The sequence below is a fragment of the Culex quinquefasciatus genome, chromosome 2 (genome assembly GCF_015732765.1).
Source record: "Culex quinquefasciatus strain JHB chromosome 2, VPISU_Cqui_1.0_pri_paternal, whole genome shotgun sequence".
Lineage (NCBI taxonomy): Eukaryota > Metazoa > Arthropoda > Insecta > Diptera > Culicidae > Culex > Culex quinquefasciatus.
Genome location: NC_051862.1, coordinates 215,655,596 through 215,671,731, shown reverse-complemented (window position 1 = coordinate 215,671,731; position 16,136 = coordinate 215,655,596). Strand labels below are relative to the sequence as shown.

General features: G+C 35.3%; 1 protein-coding gene across 1 annotated transcript; it reads right to left on the bottom strand.

The window, feature by feature from the left end:
• LOC6035991 (ATR-interacting protein mus304) lies at positions 1–7,250 on the bottom strand. Its single transcript, XM_038256132.1, has 5 exons — positions 5,295–7,250; positions 874–1,070; positions 519–809; positions 278–457; positions 1–214 (listed from the first exon to the last, which is right to left on the bottom strand). The coding sequence occupies exons 1-5, from the start codon at positions 6,983–6,985 to the stop codon at positions 42–44; spliced, it is 2,532 nt and encodes an 843-aa protein (XP_038112060.1). The 5' UTR covers positions 6,986–7,250; the 3' UTR covers positions 1–41.
• Positions 7,251–16,136: the final 8,886 nt, after the last annotated feature.

The window sequence follows — 16,136 nt, the reverse complement described above, 5'->3', positions numbered from 1 at the left end:
TTTTTTTTTTTGCACCATATATTTTCCTCTCCCCCTTCCTCTCAGAGCTTCCACAGCGCCAAATTCTTACAGTCGAAAAATTCCTCGTACAACTGCCGCGTCTGATCGGCCCGCTCACTGTCCGTGTCTGTCCTCGCAGAAGACGCCCCCTCGCCGCCAGTCTTGAGCGGTTCGTCCATAACCAACCGCAGATCGAGCTTCCGCAGGGCCATTTCTGAAAACGATTAACCAATTGTAGACTCTTAAACTTTCAACAAGTTGATACACTTTGACTTACTGTGCGAATCCTGAAACCGAAAGTCGTCCTGGTGCTGCACGAGCCAGTTGCAGCTTGCCTGCAGCCGGCATTCGATCGCGTGGCCTCCCACCCGCAGAACCATCCCTCGGTACACTGTTTGAAACAGATCATACAGCAGCAGGACTCCATCCTGAGCGATCTGGAGCATGCTGTGATTCGCTGGAAAGGCGGAACAATTCTTCAATGACTTCAAAATCTCAACTAGTGCAAAGAATCTTACGAATATCGAGCGGACAGTGGTTCCAGCAGCGCAGAACCTGGTGCAGCAGCACGACGAACGCGTTGGTGATCCGGATGTGGCACTGGCACTGGGTTGGCACACGTGACGATTGTTCCGGGTGGCGGTAAAAGTGCCGGATCCAGCGAACCGGGCGGGCAACGGCATTGCGCAGGAAGAAGATGGTGTGCCGCGTGTTGGCCACCAGCCGGTCCACCTCGAGCCGGGTCAGCGTGCGGTTCTGGGGAACGGAGCACTCTAGGAGGGCGGCGTAGATCTGGAGGACGCAGGAATCTGAGAACGAAGGGTGAAGGTTGAGAATTTCTTCAAACAATTTTATAAGACAAGCTAGATTTACCCTTTGTAAACTGAATCGTCTTGTAGGTTTCATTGAGTTTAAAGCTCTCGGGTTTGGAGCGCCAGCAGAGTTGGTTCAGCAGGTCGATGGAATGGTTCGATATTCGGCACAGGGCTTCGGAGAGGTACGTTAGCGTGAGAGCGCTGTCCGGGCGGCAGTAGACGATCGATTTGAACAGGTTCATCAACGCGACTGCACTGAAATGTATTTTGAAAATTAGTCATTAGTTCGAGATATGGGTTATCTCAATCTGTGTTTTATGATTATGTTATAGACATGACCAACATGACGAAGAACAATGTTGGATAATTAAAAAAAAACAAAAGTTTGTTGCAAAAATGTGGAAAATCTGTTGAATATTGATTCTAATACCCAGTACTGAAAACTTCTGTACTGATTACCCGAAGGTCATGGAAATATATCACTTCACTTTAAAATTTAAGAATTTAGAAATTTAAGAATTAAAGAATTGAAGAATTTGAAAATTTAAAAATTTAAGAATTTAAGAATTTAAGAATTTAAGAATTTAAGAATTTAAGAATTTAAGAATTTAAGAATTTAAGAATTTAAGAATTTAAGAATTTAAGAATTTAAGAATTTAAGAATTTAAGAATTTAAGAATTTAAGAATTTAAGAATTTAAGAATTTAAGAATTTAAGAATTTAAGAATTTAAGAATTTAAGAATTTAAGAATTTAAGAATTTAGGAATTTAAAATTTAAAAATTTAAGAATTTAAGAATTTAAGAATTTAAGAATTTAAGAATTTAAGAATTTAAGAATTTAAGAATTTAAGAATTTAAGAATTTAAGAATTTAAGAATGTAAGAATTTAAGAATTTAAGAATTTAAGAATTTAAGAATTTAAGAATTTAAGAATTTAAGAATTTAAGAATTTAAGAATTTAAGAATTTAAGAATTTAAGAATTTAAGAATTTAAGAATTTAAGAATTTAAGAATTTAAGAATTTAAGAATTTAAGAATTTAAGAATTTAAGAATTTAGGAATCTAGCAATTTAGGAATTTAGGAATTTAAGAATTAATCATAACAACCATCGTGACCTGCGACACATGTTTTTTCTACGAAAAAATAAATAAATCAAATTTTCATTGTTTTTCAGTGAAGAGCATTGAACGTGCAGATGGACAGGACGTTCTTAAGAATTTAAGAATTTAAGAATTTAAGAATTTAAGAATTTAAGAATTTAAGAATTTAAGAATTTAAGAATTTAAGAATTTAAGAATTTAAGAATTTAAGAATTTAAGAATTTAAGAATTTAAGAATTTAAGAATTTAAGAATTTAAGAATTTAAGAATTTAAGAATTTAAGAATTTAAGAATTTAAGAATTTAGGAATCTAGCAATTTAGGAATTTAGGAATTTAAGAATTAATCATAACAGCCATCGTGACCTGCGACACATGTTTTTTCTACGAAAAAATAAATAAATCAAATTTTCATTGTTTTTCAGTGAAGAGCATTGAACGTGCAGATGGACGGTTCAAAGCATTTTTGATTTTGATTATTCGGAATTGATCGAGAACTGATACCGGCTCCGTGGCTTAATGGTTACGGCTTCTGCCTCACAAGCAGAAGGTTCAGGGATCAAATCCCGGCCGGTACCTTTGAAATTTGGAATCATGATTTGCCTGACGGGATTGGAAGTCTAAATATAGATCGAGTTTCCTTCAGATGCTTGCTTCTATGTTTAGGCGGGGCCGAACAATGCCCAGCGACCTCGGAATTGGACCGCAAGGAGCTCTGTCATTCTGAAACGGGTCGTTGGAAGCAGCGCGAGGGCTATCACCACCTAATACCCGGGACTGAGATAAGTTGTATCAGCATTCGGCATATACAAAGTCTGATACAAACTATACTTTCCCATAATTTCGCTACCGGTTAGCGGGTATTGGATTGGACCACACACACACACACACTCGGAATTGATCGAGAACTGATGGGAAAACTGCTATGATCACAACTGGCGCTTGGGAGATCAAATTTAGTACCTGATTTGCTACGCGCGGCGCGAGACTCGGAGGCAATCCCGGTGGGAATCAATTCAAGTAGCAAAAGGTTGAACTTCGTTGAAAAAAAGTTCCTTGAAAATAAAATTCCAAAAAATAGGAGTACAATCAGCAATTGAAACAGAACATGAATAATAAATTATAATTTTGATAAAAAAATTATAGAAATCCATTCCCCAGAATGTACCGTTCCCCAGACATATTTATCGCGGTGATTTTTATTATTTCCAAAATTTACAAAAACTTTCCAAAAATTTCCAATGTTTTCAAAAGTTTCAAAATTTCTAAAATTTTTAAAATTTTTGAAAATAAAAAAAAAAAATTAAATTTCAAAAATTAAAAAAAAACGGAAATTTTATGAAATTTGTAAAGTTTTAAAAGTGAAAAATTTAGGAAATTTTCTGGAGTTTTCAAACTTTTGATTTTTTTTTCTAAATTTCTCAAACTTAAAAAAAATTCAAAATTTTCAAAAGTTTTAAAAATTTTTAAAATTTCAATTTTTTTGAAAATTTTAGAATTTTTGAAATATTTACAGAATTTACAACATTTACAAAATTTACAAAATTTACAAAATTTACAAAATTTACAAAATTTACAAAATTTACAAGAGTTTACAAGTGTTTACAAATGTACAGTTTACAAATTTACAAAAAATTTAAAAATTAACAATTTTTTTTTCAAAATTTCCCACATTTAATTTTTTTTCAAAACTTCTAAAATTTCCAATTCCGTTTCCCAGAAATATTTATCGCGGTGATTTTTATTTTTTCCAAAATTTACAAAAACTTTCCAAAAATTTCCAATGTTTTCAAAAGTTTCAAAATTTCCGAAATAAAAAAATATTTTTTTTTAATTTCTAACATTTTTATAATTTTTAATTTCTTTTAATTTTAAAAATTTTGAAAGTTTTTGAAATTTTAAAATATTGTGGAAATTTTGAAAAATTGGGGGAATCATGAAAAAAATATTCAAAATTTCCAAAAAATCCAAAATTTTCAAGATTGTTTTAAAATTTTCAAAATTTCTAAAACTTCTAAATTTTTTGAAAATTCAAAAAAAAATTAAATTTCAAAAATTTACAAAAATTAAAAAAACGGAAATTTTTAAATTTGTAAAGTTTTGGAAAATTTTAAAAGTGAAAAATTTAGGAAATTTTCTGGAGTTTTCAAACTTTTGATGTTTTTTTTCGAAATTTTTCAAATTTTAAAAAATTTCTAAATTTTTAAAAGTTTTAAAATTTACTAAAATTACATTTTTTTTTGAAAATTTTAGAAATTTTTGGAGAATTTCAAAAATTGAAAAATTATCTGAATCTTTGAAAAATTAAAAAAAACTTAAAAAATTTCAATGTTTACAATTTCTTATAAATTTCTATAATTTTTAAATTTTTAAAATTTAAAAAATTTTGCAAAATTTTTAAAATTTTTAAATATTTTGCAAAATTTTAAAGGTTTTTAAAATTTTCAAAATTTACAAAATTTACAATATTTAAAGAATTTACAACATTTACAAAATTTACAAAATTTACAAAATTTACCAAATTTACAAAATTTACAAAATTTACAAAATTTACAAAATTTACAAAATTTATAAAATTTACAAAATTTACAAAATTTACAAGATTTTCAAAATTTACAAGATTTTCAAAATTTAAAGTTTACAAATTTACAGTTTACATATTTACAAAAATTTAAAAATTTAAAAAATTAACAATTTTTTTTTTCAAAATTTCCCAATTTTTTTTTTATTCAAAACTTCTAAAATTTCTAAAATTTCCAATTCTGTGAAAATTTTAGAAATTTTTAAAGAATTTTAAAAATTGGAAAATGTTATAAAATTTTAAATATAAAAAAACTTTCAAAATTTACAACTTCTTATAAATTTTACAAAATTTAAACAATTTACAAAATTTTCAAAATTTCTCAATTTTTTCAAAATTTCAAAATTTTTTAAAATTTACAAAAAAAAAGAAACTGCAATTTAACAAATTATAACAAATTTAACATGACTGAAAAAGAAGGGAAAATACATAGAATAATAGAACAAGTCAAAGCCTGAATATACTTTTTCTATTATTTTCTCAAGAATTTTTGTAAAAAAGAAAGGAAAATTTCTTGACATGAATAATACTTTTTCCAATTTTATATTTTCTAAGATATTAAAAAATCTAATCTTTGAAATTACTTTGCATCAATTCCTAATATTTTTCGTGAAAGAAGCTTTTCAGGGGAATGTGACACAATCATCTATCCAATTCAACGAATCATCTTTGCGGTTGGGCAGTTGGGCTGGCCATTACCAAAGAAGGATTTTGGGAGTGATCGACTAAGGCTTCATTGGATAAAAAAAGGGATTCGCTTCAAAACCCTTACTAAAAAAAATCCGTAAATTCACTCACCGTTCCTCCATCGCACCAACATGATGACATAGACTACTCAACAACGCCGCCGCCGCCGTCACCATCCCCAGATGCTGGTACAACTCCACCGCGTAACCCAGCTTGTTCAACGCTTTCCCCAGCACTCCGGTACAGTGACTCCGCACCAAACTAACCGCCAACGGGGCCAAATACCTCCCGAGAATCGCCAGCGCCGCGAGGAACCTCCGCGTGAGCACAGCCAGCTCGTCCGCGAAGATCGCGTCCCGCTGGTTGATGTTGACTTCTCCGTTGAGGCGGTTGTTTTTGGCGTTTTTGCACAGAAACTCGAAGGCCACCTTCGGGCCGAGATGTTTGTACTTGACGCGGACCAGTTTGAGCTGGTTGGCGTATTTTAGGATTTCGGAGAGGGCTCGGGCTGAGGTTGCGGTGATGGCGTCGAGCGATTCTGGCGGGGGAGGTCGTCGTTGGGCGGCCAGCTGCGAAAGGTGGGTTTGGAGCAAGCCGAGGCACTGCGAGATGACGGAGTCCCCTTTAGAGAAGGTGGCGATTCGGCTGTTGGTGTTGAACTTTGAGATTCTTTCGAGGGAGCGGTCGAAGATTTTCGGGTCGATTTCGTAGGTGAGCGTGGATTGTTGGAGGAACAGTTTGACCCTTCGCTGGTGTATTCGGAAGTCTTCCTTGGTGACGGGAGGTTCATGGACGATGGATTTGTCGGCGGCGCCGCCACGGAACGAGTTGCTCATCCGTTTCGTTCGGAGGTTCATCATTTCGAGAGATTTGAACTCGAGCTCCGACTGCTGAGCGACGATCACGCTGCTCAGGTCTTTGATCTTGTTGGCCCACTCCTTGGTCATGGTTTCGCTCTCCTTCATCTTGTCCAGCCGGAGCTGGTCGTTGATGCTTTTGGCGTTGTCCAATTGGTACCGCAACACGGCAGCTTCTCCTTCGCGGGTGTGAAGCCGTTCCATAGCATCGTTGCATTCCTTCTGGATCTGCTCCGTCTTCTTGCTGGCCATTTCCAACTGCTTTGTCAGGAATTTGATCTGAATGTCCTGGGCGTGTTCCTTTTTTTTGGCCGCATTCAGCTGGGCTTCCCGATCGACCTGAGTCTGACGCTGGCTCGGGAGATACCGTGGTCGTGACGGACCCGCCTGAACCGGCTTCGGCTCTTCAACCGGCACCGGTTCCCCAGCATCCTCTTGCCGAATTTCATCCAGCTTAAAATCATCATCCACCCCGTTGTTGAAGAAGTTCTCCATGTGCTTCTCGATGTCGTCGTAGTTCTCCGTGAACACATCGTCATCGTCCGTCAGCAAATCAATAACCTCCGGCAGCACCTTTTCCTTCGACCTCGAAGGTCCCGGAACCGCCGAAGGCGGCGGCATCAGCTCATCAGAGTCCAACGCTTGCGTGCTCGACGGAACCGACTGCTTCGCAAACCTCCCAAAAGTTACGTCCCCCGTCTGCGAGTTCTGAAACATCTCGACCTCCTCCACCGCTTGCGATGCCAGCATAATAAACTCATCGTCCTCTTCGCCCCACAAACTGTCCGAGGATTGAACAACCGTCGTCGGAGTTCGAACAGCCGGAACTTGCAGCTGCTGCCGTTGATAGTGCTGACTGGAGACCATCTCGATGTCCAGCCGAGCTTTTTTGTACGACGCCGAAGGCACCTTCAGCTGAAAATTACCGTGCCGTTTTGAGGCCATTCCGAATTATTGCTTTTGACACACGATTCACGATAGAAGGCACAACGGTTTTAACATTACAATTCAATCACTTTTAAAAAGGTTAACTAACAATTAGAACAACACTACAGCACTATTGTACAATTACGGCGGTGGAATGTGACCGTGGGAATGGAAACAGGACCGCTTTTTTCCTCGTTCCGAAATCTCGGTAAATTTTGATTCGAGTTGAGATGTGCGGGAACAACAACACGGTCGAATGTTTCGTTTCTGTCAGCGCGGTTTGTTTTGACAGGTGATTTGCATGACAGGGTCGGGCTCAGGATGGGATTGAACTGACAGAAGTACGCAGCCAAAAATGAGCACTGAGAAAAAGTAGAATCTTTAATTTTGTAATAGGGTCCTAAAGCACTACGTAAATGTTTATGAACAACGATAAAAAACACGCTTAAAAAACCATTTCAGATCACTTTGTTTTATTTTAATGCAAAAAATATATAAATTGACAAGAAAACATTTAACGATGGATCAACTCTGGAGCATCACGAGAAAAGGACGGATAAGCATTTTAAGAGCGAGTCCACGAACAGGGCATACCCCTTTGTATGGGACGTTGTTTGGATCTCACCAATCTGTCTGAAATTTACAGGGGTTGTTTTTACATATTAAACTAGCATCTGGCCAAAATATGAGCACTCTAGGACAACGGGAAGAAGGGCAAATCGGGACACAAAGTTTAAAGGTTCAAAAACGTCAAAAATCATAAAAAGGCTTTAACTTTGGCAAAATTCAATTTACTTTCAAAATTTAAAATGCATCTGAAAGGGCTTAAAAATGCAACAAAATGCAGGGAGAAACATCCCAATTGGTTTAATTTAAAGGGAGTTATTGGCATTTTAGTGAAAAAATAGCATAATTTTCAAACTCAAATAAAAGAGTGTTCCATCCAGATATCAACTCGGTTCGACCTGCAGCTTGTAGGGGACATCTGAGACTACCATCTAAGACTGAGAACGCTTTGGGCAAGGCAGTTTAACATATTAAATATTCACTTTTACTTTTAGTGAATTGTTTGGTTGTACATTTCTGCTCGGGGGACCACTTAGATCAAATTTTCCGGTGATAATTTTATCATATTCGTGTTCCTGAGACAATTTCACAATAGAAACATGCATAAAAATGTTTATTTTCATTAATTTTGAGTTATGCCCGAGAACCAGCGAGTTGAAGTTGCCGTTCCAACTTTTTTGGGAGGCTTGGGTGTCCGTGTAAGTTGGACATGCGTTGGGCGTTCCAGTGTTAAAAAGATATGAATCCTTTTGCAACACTATTTTTTAAATTTCGAGAGTTTTTTGTAATTAGGTCCTATAAACAAAATAAACAAAAAAGATTTTTATATTTATATAGAGTTATCTACGTGCGCATGTATTGCGTGTACGTACACGGAAAAGATTGAGGTTAAATTTTTTACCCACCAGCAAAACAAATGGGGTGCTAGTGTGCGTGAGCTCGGGCTAAGATAACTCTATTGGTTAACCATAATCACACTGAAGGTTGCATAGCAACCAATAAAGTTGTTGTCGTCTTATTCTGAAGTTGAGCAATTCTCTACGAAATTGGTCTTTTTTCTTAAATTTTAATTTTTGTATTTTATCCGACTGAAACTTTTTTTGTGCCTTCGGTATGCCCAAAGAAGCCATTTTGCATCATTAGTTTGTCCATATAATTTTCCATACAAATTTGGCAGCTGGCCATACAAAAATGATGTATGAAAATTCAAAAATCTGTATCTTTTGAAGGATTTTTTTGATCGATTTGGTGTCTTCGGCAAAGTTGTAGGTATGGGTATGGACTACACTGGAAAAAAATGATACACGGTAAAACAAATTTTGGTGATTTTTTATTTAACTTTTTGTCACTTAAACTTGATTTGCAAAAAAACACTATTTAAAATTTTTTTTTAATTTTTTGATATGTTTTAGAGGACATCAAATGCCAACTTTTTAGAAATGTCCAGGTTGTGCAAAAAATCTTTGAGCGAGTTATATTTTTTTGAATCAATACTGATTTCGCAAAAATTTGTCAACTACATTTTTCGATGTAAAATCAAATTTGCAATCAAAAAGTACTTTAGTGAAATTTTGATAAAGTGCACCGTTTTCAAGTTAAATCCATTTGTAGGTGACTTTTTTGAAAATAGTCGCAGTTTTTCATTTTTTTAAATTAGTGCCCATGTTTGCCCACCTTTGAAAAAAATATTTTTGAAAAGCTGAGAAAATTTTCTATATTTTGCATTTTTGTTGATACGACCCTTAGTTGCTGAGATATTGCCATGCAAAGGTTTAAAAACAGGAACATTGATGTTTTCTAAGTCCCACCCAAACAACACACCATTTTCTAATGTCGATATCTCAGCAACTAATGGTTCGATTTTCAATGTTAAAATATGAATCATTCGTGAAATTTTCCGATCCTTTCGAAAAAAATATTTTCAAAATTTTTAAACCAAGGCTAACATTTTAAAAGGGCGTAATATTGAATGTTTGGCCCTTTTGAAGTTAGTCTTGGTTTAAAAAATTTGAAAATATTTTTTTCAAAAAGATCGGAAAATTTCACGAATGTTTCATATTTTAACATTGAAAATCGAAACATTAGTTGCTGAGATATCGACATTAGAAAATGGTGTGTTGTTTGGGTGGGACTTAGAAAACATCAATTTTCCTGTTTTTAAACCTTTGCATGGCAATATCTCAGCAACTAAGGGTCGTATCAACAAAAATGCAAAATATAGAGAATTTTCTCAGCTTTTCAAAAATATTTTTTTCAAAGAGGGGCAAACATGTGCACTTATTTAAAAAAATGAAAAACTTCGACTGTTTTCAAAAAATTCACCTATAAATGGATTTAAATTGAAAACGGTACACTTAATCAAAATTTCACTAAAGTACTTTTTGATTGCAAATTTGATTTTACATCGAAAAAAAGTGTTTTTTTGCAAATCAAGTTTAAGTGACAAAAAGTTAAATAAAAAATCACCAAAAAAAATTTTACCGTGTATCATTTTTTTCCAGTGTAGTCCATATCCATACCTACAACTTTGCCGAAGACATCAAATCGATCAAAAAATTCCTTCAAAAGATACAGATTTTTGAATTTTCATACATCATTTTTGTATGGCCAGCAGCCAAATTTGTATGGGAAATTATATGGACAAACTAATGATGCAAATTGGCTTCTTTGGGCATACAGAAGGCACCAAAAAAGTTTCAGCCGAATTAAAAAATACAAAAAAAATCAAATGACCGAAAACTCAGAGAATTGCTCAGTTGTCAAACTACGGACCCAATCCTGCAACAATCTGATTGTAAAAATAGTCAAACATTATTGTAAATTATTTTATAGACAGTACATTAGGCTGGTACAAATTTATTTGAAGTTTTTGTCTCCCACCCCCTTTAAAACTGGCTTGAAAAATCAGGGGGCAAAAACAATGGTTTCAAAAAGATCAAAAATAACAATGGTAATTTAAGTGCAGTCAGCTGAAATCAATTTAAAATGCATTCCTCTGCATTAAACATCATTTTAGCATGTTTGGGTTGATTTAAAAATATTTTTTTTAAGTGTTCGATTTTTAGTATCGAAAAAAGGTTTTTTGCGCTAAAATTTTTGTTTTAGTCAAATCTTATATTTTTTGAAAATTAATGAAGATTGATGAATGATGATTGAACAAGTGTAAAATGCATTTTAAAACACTGTTTCCATGCAAATGTTGAAACGTTGGCTTGTTATTTCAATTTGATATTTTTTTTGCAATGAAATGAAAAACAAGTGATCAGAAATGGTTTTTAAGCGTGTTTTTTACTGCTGTATATAAAAATTGATATCGGACTTTAGTACTCAATTGAAAATATTTTTTCGCAGGCATTTAACTCTTCTGTGGTCCTTAAAAATTCTAAATGTTTAAGATATTAAAAATTTCATTTTGATTAAAAATGCACAAAGAAACGATATACAGTGAATTTTGAAAATTTTATTTCAAGGTTGCATTGTTGTTCTCCAACAGGTCAAAAGGCGCTAAAATGTGTCAAGTGAATAAAAAATCAATTCCCACAGCCACCGAAAAAAAGGTTGAGGGACCACACCGGACAACAAACAACTCCCTCCAGACCATCGCCACATTTATCTTCATTTACTTCTATTTAAAATCAAATAAAACCATAAATCTGATACTTTTGGTTTTGGCCGTCGTAACGAACATACGGTCCTTTGGTTTTCCTTCTATTTTTTTGTATTTTCTTCCTTCCCTGTGGTGAGGCTGGTACCTGCTATTTGGCGCTGTTGCGGTTAAAAGACATCATCCCACTCTTGCACTCTCACCTCCCTTAAGCCAAAGGGGTCGGAAAAACGCAGCGAACCTTGCCGGTTCCCCAGGACAGAGCGTTTTTCGTCGATGTTTCTTTTTTTCCGCTTATTTTCTCATTTGCGCGCATTTCTACTTACTGGGTGCGGAACAAACGATGGCTTGTTTACACCGCACTTGGTTTGGTGTTTTGTGTATCCTTTTTTATCTCAAACCTCCCGCAAAAACCTCCAAAACCAGCGTGAAAACAACGTAAAAAATGCAATGCCGACGTCCTAACGATGCTGCCCGAAAGTGACCTGCTAGGGGAAGTTTTCTCAAATTTGTATAATTTGGAACATAAATTTAATGATATCTTAATCATTCAGGATTACTTTAAATTTGAGTTAAAAATTGCTTTTCTGTTTTCTTTAAAATTTCAGATAACTTCTGGGATAACTTTATTTTTGTAAGTTACACAAGATCAAACTGTCAGAATATACTCCATTTCCCTATCATAGGGTTGCCCACGTGATTTCTGACTAGAAGGCAAATTTGCCTACAAGACCATCCGCAACAAGAGTCTCAATTTACTCGCAATCGCAGTAGTCCACTTGAGATAGGAGGACATCAGGGAAAAAGGGCTAAACATTTTTTTCCCTTCCAATTTTCCTCCCTCGCCAACTGGGATGACCATTACAGGGTTCTCACCACCACTTTTTCCACAGATTTTTTTTTTCAATTCCCGGACGGTCCACGTGGTCTAGGCGCGTGGGCGGAATACAAACGCGTAAAAACCGCAAAAAAACCCTCTAATTCAGTTAATGTAAACCACTTTTTCAAGAGTCGTGTCGTCCCCCACGCGGTTGGGCGCGAGAGAATGAGAAAATGAGAAACCGTTTTTTTTTCTTCAGTATTTTTTTTCTGTCCACCCAACTGTCCGATCCTAGGAGATGATGATGATGATGAAACAACGTCATTACAAACCAATTACGCCACGTGGCACGTGGGGGTCCGGCTCGGTTGGAGGGGCGTGGACGCGACATGGGAAAACCGCGGTTCCGCTGCAGATTTTTGGGGGTTTGGTCCGGTTTGGGTTGTTTTTTTTTCGGCTCGCGTGGGAGTCTGTTGATCTGTTGATGGGGAGTTTTTTCTTCCTTTATTTTGGTAGCTGGGAAAATAACGTGTTGATGCTCGTTAACTTTTTGTAGAGTGTTTTTTTTTTCTTTGTACATAGTCGTTTGATTCGTTTACTAAATTTATATCTATTTCTTTATATCTTGTTTTTTTTTTTCAATTTATTTTTCGCAGCGCAAAGTACTACAAATTCAATTTATTTTAGGAAAAGCCTACAAAAAGCATCAACAGCATTTTTAATGACTTGTTCCTTCATAATTTGAAACCTTCCACCTTTCACGACCTCCCGAGTCATTTGCCAACGCTGTGAAAGGTTCAAGTTGCTCGCTGAAATACCCATTCCCTGTTTTTCTCCGAGAAAATTTCGCACACAAATTTTCCTCTGCCTTAGGGAACGATCCTTTTCTTCCCACCAACACTAATTCACCTCATCCTCAAGAGTTTATTTTTGCACACCTTTACCAAAAGGGAAAATATCCTCTTGGAAGGTTCCATGGAAAATTTCTTACAGCGCTATATAATAATTCCCTTCGCCGAAAAAAAATATCAGCAAAAATATACTGCAAAAACAAACTTGTACATAACGTCGTCCAGAGCATCTTTAAGTATCCTTCTCTCGCTCTAGCATCAGAAACCCAGCAGTTTTTTTTTACTTTTTTGCGCCATTTCCACCGAACGTAAAATTTCGTCCCGTTTCACGATGCTCATTGCTCAACCCCCACCAACACACCATCGCAGTTTGACTATTTTCCTTCTCGCACACAGCATCCCTGTGCCAGCAGTTGCAATGGAAAGTATATTTGAGTTTTGAAATTTTTCCTTTTTTCACCAACCCTCTCCTTTCAACACCCACTTTTAGGGTGGAATGTCAATTTTGAACTATTTATTTTCTACCAGCAAAACGACTTTTCACATTGAAAAAATAAATCGATTTCAGCAAATTGATAATTTTAAATTTTTAAATACTCAGTTTCATAATGACATAGCAAGCAGCAAAATATCATACATAGGTCAATGATTCAATTCTCAATATTTTCTAAAATGGCAAAATATTACCAATGCTATGCTATGTTTTTTTCTGTTTTTTTTTTTGTAGAATGTAAAAAGCGTTCTTTTATTACGTAACGCAAGAAATCGTCAGTTGTGTGCTATCTTGTGACAATGACCATTTAGTACTTTTCGAGAAAATCGATTTTTAAAGTTTATTGGTAAATAATTTCAAAACGATGAATGATAGAGCCAAACTTTTTGAAGTAATCGGTTCGTATAAACGCTCCAAGTTTCAACTAATTTGGTTACACCAGTTAAAAGATACAGTAAATAATGTAAACAAAAATCTGAAAAGCACGTGTCACAACTGTGTTTAGAAAGTAAAATTGTACTATGTGTCGCAAGTGTGCACAGAATATATTTTTATAAACAAAAGGTTGCATTGCCTTTAGAAAGTATGTGTGTACATAAATTTGTGAAAAACAAGACAAATTTTCACATTTCCAACAACATGTATGACGTGTCACAAGTGTGCATAATCATTTTGATGATAAATTGGTCTATGTCACAAGTGTGTATTGCGATATCCGGGAAACGGAAGCGAATTTCCAAAATCCAAAATATTATTTGATTTTTTTGAGATTCAGCAAAACAATATTCGCAATTTTTCAATATTTTCTGAGTTAAATCAAAACCTCAAAATTATTATTTGATTATCTGTAATATACATTAAATTTATATAGTTGTTTGCCTATTACATTTAAAAAATGCATTTTTTCAATATATCATCACCCCTAATCAGTGTTGGTATCCTCGCGCTCTCGCGAAAAAATTTTTCTCTCTCTCGAGTTCTCGCCGCGAGTTCCGAGCTGCCGAGAAAAACTCACCGATTGCCCGTGCTCTCCTCCGCTCGCGAACGGGCACTTTCGCGAGCCAGAATCGCCCGCGAGCGAGAAGTAGAACGTGTTAGAAACAACAACAAAAACAACACAGCGTTTGAAGTTACACCTTTACACACTAAATCAGGGATCATTTTTCTTTCAGCTCCCGTCGAAGCTTATCTTCTGAGCCATTTTAGAAGGAGCTGGTTTAGGTCGTCATTTTTGATATTGTTCAAAAATGAAGAAAAAATTAATTATTATGTTATTGTGAATGTACGTAGGTATTTAAAAAAAAAATTGTCGTCTATTTGAATAAATGAAAGGAAAATAAATTCAATCCATAAAAAAGCATTACCGTAAGCACGGTAAAAATTCAGAATATGTACCGAGCAAACGGTAATTTTTTACCGAGGTCTTCTGTAAAAATTCAAACCAGCTGTCAGATTTTCGTTTACTTAGCTCTCGGTAGTTTTACCGAGCTGAGTACCGAGCACTCGGCTGTTGAGATTTCGGTAAAATTTTTACCGAGTATGTTAAAAAAATCTAAGTGTGTATACCATTGCCTGGTTCGCATTCATAAGCCTGATAATAGCTAGCTTGAGACGAACGGCTAGCACGAAGCCCTCACGAGCGCTCGCGTCGAGAGCGAGAACGCGAACGAAAATGCGAGCGCGAGCGAGAAGAGAAAAGTAATACAACTTGTAATTTACAAGTTTTCTCCCTCTTTCGCGAACGAGTAATGCTTTCCTTCTTCTCGTTCAAATTCCAACACTGCCCCTATTTTGTCCGCCATCTTGGATTAAAAAAATCAAAATCACTTTAGCTCGAATTTTGACTTTAAATTCAAGTTAGAAAATAAAAAAATACAATAAATAAATTATTTATGATTTTATTGTCAAAAGTCCCATACCAATCTTTGGAAAATCTAATTTTGGATAATCGAAACTTCGGATAATCGAGAAATCGGGTAATCGAGTCTTGACTGTAGTTTTTTCCGAGTTTCAGCAAAACATCAAACATATTTTTGAAAATTTTCAGCTAAATATCAATATTATATACATATTTTCCTGATATTTTCCTAGTTGTAGATTGGAACAAGATGAATAAATTGCGTCAAAAATATTGCAAAAATATTATGTCGTTTTAGAGAAATTGTAGAAATACAAAGCGTAACCTTGCGCACTATGCGAGGATAAACTGTAGGAGGGGGTAATATGCACCCCCTAAGGGAAAACTGTGATTTGTCAACCATTACAGCATTACTGTGGAAGAATTTTGTGCGATGTTCTAAACCAACTATTATTCTTCGTCATCCATGTGCAAAAAGTCTTAAAAAACCTCAAAATTGTTCGAAAATATCAAATTTCTAAAAACATTTTTGATTCATTTCAAACAACCATGTGGGGCTATATGCACCGCAACATTGGGGCAAAATGCACTACAACAACGGGGCAAAATGCACCGGGTAAAAACAGTTTTCACTAGTCACCACTAGATGACACCGCTGTTTTTACAAAAGAGCTTCACAGTGGTGCATTTTGCCCCGACTATGCTTTTTGTAGAACATTTAATTAAAAATGCATTTTTTGATGTTTTTGGACTCATCTATCTACAGAATAATTAAGTATGTGTGTGTGTGTGTGTGTGCAACCAACCAAACGGGACCACGCGGTCGCTTCTTACAAATTGAGTTGTTTCCATGTATTTTTAGATCTACATTCTATACATGCAAATAACTCGCATAGGCATTTGGAAGGTGTTAGCTCTGCCGAGCTTTGGTGACCCATTTCTACGCTGGCTAGCCGAGCGCGAGGTCCCTCAGCTT

What these genes read in the sequence shown, in the direction of transcription:
- LOC6035991 (XM_038256132.1), bottom strand. Translation starts at nt 6,985, where the DNA reads ATGGCCTCAAAACGGCACGGTAATTTTCAGCTGAAGGTGCCTTCGGCG. An exon ending in GTTGGTGCGATGGAGGAACG is followed by an intron (nt 1,071 to 5,294) that starts GTGAGTGAATTT and finishes AATACATTTCAG; the next exon opens with TGCAGTCGCGTTGATGAACC. An exon ending in GACGATTCAGTTTACAAAGG is followed by an intron (nt 810 to 873) that starts GTAAATCTAGCT and finishes CTTCGTTCTCAG; the next exon opens with ATTCCTGCGTCCTCCAGATC.